Raw genomic sequence first — 8,337 nt, forward strand, 5'->3', positions numbered from 1 at the left:
TAATGAACTTTTGTATGAAGACAATTCTACTTCACAAGACTACTTTAATTTGTCTTACTAACCACTGGGAATGATCAGTTTAATTTGTTTAGACCTCTGCCAGCTCTTATTGTAGGGACTTCAAAGGTTCCAGTAAGAGTTTCTCTTCTATATAAGACTATACCGTGGTCGTTCATGCTAATGAAAATTCGCCTTTAATACAAGATGTGACACCTCGCGGTCAATGTTAGCGGGGATGCGATATTTTCCGGTAAAGTAGTTTTGGCAGTTTTTTGAGACGTGGTGTACGGGAAAAATACGTGTAAAATGTAAAATTGGTTTCCTCAAACGCTAATCGATTACGCTAATTTATAGCTCTCGTCGTTGCTCGAACCGCGATAAACTCTTGTGAATCATATCCGTGATCGTTGTGCACATTATAGTACCATATATAAGATAGGGCGCTCCGAACCGTATTAAAACATCGATCGGTGCAGTGAAAGTGATAAAAAGCAACGAAATTCAAGTGTTTTTTCACCATGTAGTCGTTACGTCTTCCTCAATAGACCTTTAAGCTTGTATCGCAATCCACTTTTTGCGTTTTTCACGTACAAGGTTAAAGCGCTCTGATTCACAATTATTGCATCTGACCAGGCCAATAATAAATAAAAATGAGTGGGGATATGTTTGAGGGAAAGGATTACCCAACCCAATGGGCCCTAAATCCTTCCGCTTACCAAAACATGAGTAACGATCAAGGTAAATGGAATAAAATGTATTTCACTATACGATGCATATGCAATTCATTTTCTTCAACCATCATACAACATTTAATTGATGTATAAAACTCTTGATCGTTATTCAGTCGACTGGGCTGCATTAGCTCAGCAATGGATCAAAATGAAAGAGACCGTAGTGCCACCGGCACCGCCTCCACCTACTATTAATCCTGTGTGTTCTGGGACTGATGGTAGTGGAGAAGCTCCTATGGACATGGACACAAAAGATGATGACATACCACCAGCACCACCTGCACCTACGATCAGTGGATCAGGTAGCAAATAGAAATTGAACTTGCAATGCTAATTATAGAGCATTTGTAAATCCTTCGTAATAATTACATACTGTACCAATGATTTTGCTCATTTTAATGATATTGAAATGATAGATACCTCTTATGCACAGTTCTTTATCAATTTCAGACAAAGACATGTTGTAAAATATTAGTTGTATTTTAAATAATACATTCAATAATTTGTTGTGTATCTAAAAGCAGGGTAGGGATAATTTCTTTGAGTTTCAATACAGCAAAATATATATGACTCTACATTATTAAAGTTCCATTATAATATGAATAAAAGGGCACTCTATAGTCGTCTGTTTGATTTCTTGGTTTGTTTATAACCTAACTTTTGTAATGTTAATGGAACAGTTTTACCATATATATTCTTTAATGTCAGCTGAAGGTTGGAACCAATGGAATCAGTGGGGTCATTGGAACAGCTCAGGTTCTGGTGCTGGTACTTGGGAGTGGACTGGTGTACCACCACCCGGTGTTTCTATAGGTTCTGATGGGAAACCTATGGGAATTCCCACAGTACCAGTCATTCCACCTGCTCCAACTATATCTACTACTACAGAATTTAGTGTACCACCTCCAGCAGCACCATCACTATATTCTTATAACTCAGTACCTCCAACACAACCTTATAGTCAGGTTAAAATTGTATTTCTAACATAATATATATCTAGACTCCTACATCTTCCAATTTACTTAGGCTTGGTAAAGAAAGAAAAAATCATGTATCTGAAGATGCATATGTAGCTGAATTTAGAAAATTCAATATCTGTAGTATCAAGTATAAATTAGGAAACAAAATGTAGATGAGGTTAGATATTTACAGATAATCAGTGTCTTGTATTTAGGTCAGTAGTTTTTGGTCTGGTGAACCCCCTGCTTCAATACCTCCTCAACCACCTCCTTTCATGAAAGGAGTTAGACATGCAAATAGAGCACCACATCTGAGACCTATAGATAACGTACGGTGTCGGGAAGATAGAGAAAAGACACCAGAGGAAGATACAACTACAACAATAGGTAAATTTATGAAAGGTTGTTTTGATGCGTGTGTGAGGGAAATATATTAAGTATAAGTTGGGTAAAATAGACTGTCATTTAGCAGTATAATAAGTGTTGCTATTTGTAAAGATATCAAGAAATTTCACTTTGGTCTACAAACGACAAAATTGTCGCGATAAATATTTATAAGATGAAGATATCTTTACTTTAGACGCGGCAAAACGTAGACAGTTACCAGCATGGATTAGGGAGGGTTTAGAAAAGATGGAAAAAGAGAAACAGAAAGCTGTTGAAAGGGAAAGACAGGAAATTCTAAGGAAACAAGAGCTGGAAGCCAGAAAACAAGCTGAAGATGAAGCTCGGGCAGTTCTGAATCCTTCTAAAAGCAAATTTGTAGGTGTCTTAATGTACAGTTAAGAGCTTACACCACTATAGAGACTATTAGATAATATATTCTTTGCTCTATATCTCTTATAATGGTGTAATCCCTCAAAGTGCAAATGAACTTGCATCAGTGTTCACAAACACGGTCTCTTCAAACACAGGACTCCGATTCTGAGAAGGAAACAGAGCAAGAAGCTGATGAGGGAGTACGTAATCAGCAAGTGGTTGAGAAAAATTTCGAACGTAGCCAAGATATTCTTCTTCGACCGCGAAAATCGCGATTTCGAGACGCAGATTCACCGGATGCTCATACCCATACCGATAGGAGTCCAACCACCCCTAACACGACTCTAAGTACACCCAAGCGAACCAGAGAGGAAATTCTACAAGATGCGGTATGTCTTATTTCAACTTGATTATTAAATCGATTATCACAATCACATTTACTGTAATCGTTTTCTCGCAAACTCCGTGGATGCAGCATTAAACGTGAATTGATCATATAGTAGACTTTGTGCATTAGATGTTGAAGGTGCGGAGATCCCTAACGGAAATTCTTCTGGAGGTAACGAACGAAGAAATCGGTTCTATATGCAGAGAGGTTTGGAGCCGCGCACGTGCCAAAGGTACCCCAGATACACACGATACAACTAACAAATTATATTTCATATTTTCGCTCATCAGTGCACAGAATCTGATTCACACGAGTCTTGTGCAATGTTGCGGTGAATTTTATTTGCCCATTTCTGTAATATAAGCCTTTAAATATTAAACAGAGATTATTCAATTCATAGAGTTACTTATTCGATAATTTCAGGATATCCTACTTTATTTTTCCAGGATTTATACACGTACTATAAGTGACACTCGTTTTTCTTTTTCAATAGAATCGTAAAAATAATTTTGATCGAAAGTACCGTTTCTTTTTTTTTTTTTTTTAAATTTCTTTTTCAAATAGAGACTAACTTCATGACCCGATATATTTCATAAAATTAAAATTTGTATTAATTCAAAAAATAAATTGTCGTTTAGTGAAAAAGACGAGAGGGTGGCGAAGAATTACGTAATAAGTACTCGATGTAACTAGCAATAAAAAAAATTCGAACGCTGTGCAATAAAATAAGTGAAACGCGGAAAGCATTTTCATTGAAAAAAAAAACTTGTATACATTGTTTGAAAATATTGATAAGACTTAGTCGAAACGTTTACATCGAGTTCTCGATTGTTCTAATCGATCGTAGATTACAACGAAGCACGTCTATAACTATCGATTAGTTCGATAAAAGAATAATCAAGGAAAAACATCGATCGTATGCTGGAATTATAAATGTTGTTTCGTTGATCTGTTCCAGATTCTAATTGCTTTCTTTTCCACTTTTGAAAAAGTTGTTTCGTCTCGTCTAAAATTACATTCTTGACGCGCGGTGTAGTTCTAAAAAAAAAAGTTACAGTTGGTCTTTATATTTTACACAAAACATCCGTATTTATTTTCACTGATGTCGAGCTACCTTATGGTCGTGCATAACTGTTAATGAAATGTTCTACTAACGTCATCTCTGAAGCAGTTTCAGTTTTGTATTTCTAAAGAGATTCGTTAAAGATTTCTTAAGGTGTATGAGGAATGAAGCAGGATCTCGGCTCTCCTTGTGTGTATCAATGATGATGATGATGATGATGATGATGATGATGATGATCAGTACCATTAAATTTTGGGGGGTATCCTGAGGATAGCTCTCAGCCATTGGGTACTAAATGCGTGTGTATTGTAAGTCCCTGCAGGAGAGACCCCCGTCGCATCCTTCAACAACATGGCCCCTCTTGCTCAGATCACTCGTAAGCTTGGTGAGTCCCTATGTCTTTACAATCTTCAACGCACGGTCATCCTAGGAACCGGTCGTGTACATGCCAGTCACTTGTAAAATGCATTCGTGCATTAACCGCTCTCAGTAGCCATGCTCGCTTATAAGTCTATCATGAAACAAAGATGTCTTTCAGGACATTTTTCAATCATAGCAGCAGCATATTTAGTGCTCGAGCGTATGTCTTTACTTTGAACGTGAAGAAGAATGACGTGCCGTGAGCAAGCGTAATAAACTACTCGTTTCGTATAGGTCTGGGCATCTATGGCGACAGCAACAGCGAGTCTGAGGAGGAGCAGAGCGAACACGTCCAGGCTCAAAACAACGACAGCGACGAGGAGCTGATAGTATGTTGCTTTGAATCCATAACGAATACGCTTTATTTTATTTTATTTAACGCCCTTATAATCCGTAACGACGTGACGTACAATAGTAGAGAGTGCAAGGTGAAAGATGAGATTCGAGAAACATCCTCAGGGGAGTGGTTAACAAACCACTCTCCTCCTGTGGATCCCCGTCCTATCAACGAAAAGACGGTGACACATAAAACACACCCCTAACGTATTGTTTCAGGAAACATTGAGACGGCGGCAACAAGCGTTCAAAAAGACGGAGGAGGAAATCGAGGCGCGTCTAGCGGAGGAGGATGAGAGGGATGAGCAACGTTACGAGGAGCATTATAATAAACAACAGGAAAATCATACTGGTAATACAAGCTGCAAGGACACAGGTATGTTTCGAAATGAAATAAAACCTAAGGCATTGTATTGCATCATTAAGCGTAACTCCGTAACATCACTACTTTAGTTGATGAAAAAGAAACGGTAAATAATCAAAGAGAAGCGTCTGAAACTTTATCGAGCGGCGGACAAAGTCCACAGCAACAAAGCGTGCCGCCTGATACAGCAAAGACCGATACTCCATCGGGATCAGCCGATTCCGAATCTAGCAGTTCCGAGTCGACGAGCTCTGACTCGAGTCGCACCTCGGCGAAGAAGAAGAGATCGAGCAAAGTCCGTGAACGTGATTATCGAAAGAGGAAGTCGAAGAGTAGGAGTAAATCGAGAGGCAGGAAGTCTCGATCTCGTTCATCCGAGCGTGGTCGCAGACGCAAATCCAGGTCCAGATCGATAAAGTCTTCACGTAAAGAGTATCGTTCAAGGTCTTCGAGCAATTATAGGTCCGGGAAGAAGCATAGATCGCGATCGAGAAACCGAAAACGGCGCAGATCCCGCTCGAGGAGCTGCCGTAGATCTAGATCCGTCTCGGCCGCGAGGAAATGGTCACGCTCGCGTTCCCGGGGGAAGAGGAAGTCCCGTTCTCATTCGAGGAGCAGAAGACGCAGTAGGTCCTACTCTGTCAGACGCAGTAAATCTCGCGCCAGGGATAAACGAAGGACACGATCACGATCCAAGGGCAGAGACAGAACTCGCTCACGTTCCAAGGACCGCAAGCGTTCTGAATCTTACGTTTCCAGGAGCAAGAGGAGGAGTCGATCTAGATCTAGGGATCATAGGAAATCACGATCGAGATCAAGGCAGCCGAATCACCGGGATGGTAAGAAATCGTCCTCCCATCGGTACAGGAATTGAACCTGACCAACTTCTAGCCAAGGTTGTATATAAAAATATTCATATTAATAACTTTTTCGAAATATTCGTGCATACAGAAAAACAAAGGAGAGATAAGTAACGAGAGATACTTTTTTGTTCTCCATAGATATATAAATATATATTATATATATATAGACACATCGGAAGCAAAGTTTTTCATTGTGATTGTCCATTAAAATTTTTCCATGCGCGCGTTAACAATATCGAATCGATTAGATGACTTCTGTCTAATTCATTAGGCACGTTAACTTGTAATAATAATAATGTCCAGCCAGTTTTGTAATTATATCAAAAGAACATCAGACTTTTTACCTCTGTAGTGCTATATCGAATAAACCTACCCCTTCTTCCTTTTCTTTTTTGAAATAATCAGGAACACGTCGCCGAACCTCTTACGTTTATCATTCTGATTGGTTTCCTTCTTTGGTATTCTTATTATTTTATAACAATAGGATTCGTTTTATACGAGAGGTTATGAGTCTACATTTTTCGCAACAGTGACTTGTAGCGGACGGCGATTTATTTGCGGCAAACAGACTTGCTGAATCCTCGGAAGCATGACTATTGTTGCATCGTGTACCCTTTCTTGTGTAACTTTTAAATAAATATTCCAACTTGTTGACATTGACAGCAAAAGTAACGATGGAAATTGCTTGGCCTGTGTCCGATGATGTTACGATAGGGGCCGGGGGGGGGGGGGGGGGTTACTTTGTAAAGTTGCCCAAGTTCGTGAAGCGTACTTATGCACAGGATGACGATAACTGCATATCACCTGAGATCTATGTACAATTTTTTAAATCAGAGACAATTTCGATTGAGATTGACTTGTGATTAATTAAATTCCATGCTTTGTATACTACCCATAAGTTTTGTATAACCTCTTATTCAAGCTTATAACGATCGTTTAAAAAATGTTTTCCTTTATTTTTTTTAATTTTGCTGGCCTCTCTTATCAGTGAAGGAGGAGGTAACACGATGTAACAATCGAAAAGCTACATAACCAGTAAGCGAAATCGACTAAGTCCAAACGTGTTTTATATTATTAGACACTCGAAGATACCTGATTTGAGTGTATAGGAGTCGCAATGATTTATTACCTTTATTCTTGTTTTACTATTCCGTTAGAATCGCGAGAATTATTTTTCGTTTGTCCCTTATGTATCCATTATCGCCCTATCGAACGAATAGTAACGAAATTATTACAACCCAGATGCCATCCGTAGCACGTACACGCAGAGATTGATCTAATGATTCAGTTACAGTTTACATAATTGAAAGTACGTTCAAATACATTAAAGCGATGATTTCAATGTATTGAAAGTACGGACCCTACTTACATACCGCTATGATAAGTGTAATGAGTCATTTTTGATTGAAATAAATAAAAAAAAAAAAAAAAGAAAGAAAACGAACCATACCCAAACGTGATAGAGTGAAACATATCCACCTTGTATAATCATTTTTTGCAAAGGTAAGCCTTCGATTTGTTTGAAAGCGGATGGTTTACATGTTCTCTCCGAGTTTTATGATTTTTTTTTCCATTTTAATATATATTGAGAACTAGGCAACAAAATACATTCGTTCTATTGCATTATCATAATTTATGTCATATAAACATTTGATACAGTTTTAAAATTTCATTTGTAGAGCTTAGCTTTAGTAGTAGTGTTAATAGTAATTAGATTCTATAGAATATATCGGAGATAAGTGGATGGAGTGATCGAGAGTCAAAGTTTGGTTTGGCATGATATTGTTAACGTTCACTTTCATACATTTGGATATATAAAAGAACATCTGCAGAACAGAATGCAACGCATTGGTTTTTTTTTCTCATGCGGAGTCAGAGGACGAGATTGCGAGAAAAATAATAACGCAAATGTTGAATCAAGTTTACGAACAATTGGGTACAGGTATCTGCAAGATGGTTGTAGATTTTGTCTCTTAACTTGAGCAACGTTAAAGTATTTGTTTAATCTTTACTTGAGGAGTTTTTGAGTCTTTAGCAGTAGATGTACCACTTAGCAATATTTGTTAATAATATTAATTTTGTAGCGACACATTTCTTTTGTATAAATATTCTTCTTTTCTGTAGATACATTTTTTTTTTTTTTTTAATTTTTATTATTTCTATTCTTAATCATCTTTCACTGACCAAAGCTGTTTTCATTCTTGGTTAAGATTGTTTTTTATTTTAATAAATGTAAGTTATCCAGAAACAAATCTGACTAGTTTTGTATTACATTTGTAATAGTTAATAAATTAAAATAAATAATTTCTATTTCTACTTAACAATTTTCGACAAAAATACTTAATAAGTTAGACAAATTTCTTAGTTCCTAATTTCATGCTTGTAATGAAAAAAAACAATAAACCTCTAATAAAAAAAATTTTAAATGTAATGCGATTGTTTTCTTTTAATTTA

General features: G+C 37.3%; 1 protein-coding gene across 2 annotated transcripts; it reads left to right on the forward strand.

Moving 5' to 3' along the window:
* Window positions 1-202: 202 nt before the first annotated feature.
* On the forward strand, window positions 203-7,332 carry LOC128879714 (arginine/serine-rich protein PNISR-like). Of its 2 annotated transcripts, none has more exons than XM_054129118.1 (11): window positions 203-738; window positions 845-1,033; window positions 1,440-1,696; window positions 1,906-2,077; window positions 2,271-2,452; window positions 2,605-2,838; window positions 2,967-3,069; window positions 4,214-4,285; window positions 4,555-4,649; window positions 4,876-5,032; window positions 5,110-7,332. In XM_054129118.1, exons 1-11 carry the CDS (start codon window positions 651-653, stop codon window positions 5,892-5,894), a joined length of 2,334 nt encoding a protein of 777 aa, XP_053985093.1. In that variant the 5' UTR covers window positions 203-650; the 3' UTR covers window positions 5,895-7,332. The 2 variants fall into 2 exon arrangements, with proteins under 2 accessions (XP_053985093.1, XP_053985096.1); XM_054129121.1 differs by having other exon boundaries at window positions 4,223-4,285.
* Window positions 7,333-8,337: the final 1,005 nt, after the last annotated feature.

This window comes from Hylaeus volcanicus, chromosome 7 (assembly GCF_026283585.1).
Source record: "Hylaeus volcanicus isolate JK05 chromosome 7, UHH_iyHylVolc1.0_haploid, whole genome shotgun sequence".
Taxonomy (NCBI): Eukaryota; Metazoa; Arthropoda; class Insecta; order Hymenoptera; family Colletidae; genus Hylaeus; species Hylaeus volcanicus.

Bases quoted from the DNA above. Each gene is read 5' to 3' on its own strand.
- LOC128879714 (XM_054129118.1), top strand. From the start codon at position 651: ATGAGTGGGGATATGTTTGAGGGAAAGGATTACCCAACCCAATGGGCC. The intron at 739-844 runs GTAAATGGAATA...ATCGTTATTCAG, and splicing joins AAACATGAGTAACGATCAAG to TCGACTGGGCTGCATTAGCT. The intron at 2,839-2,966 runs GTATGTCTTATT...TTTGTGCATTAG, and splicing joins AGGAAATTCTACAAGATGCG to ATGTTGAAGGTGCGGAGATC.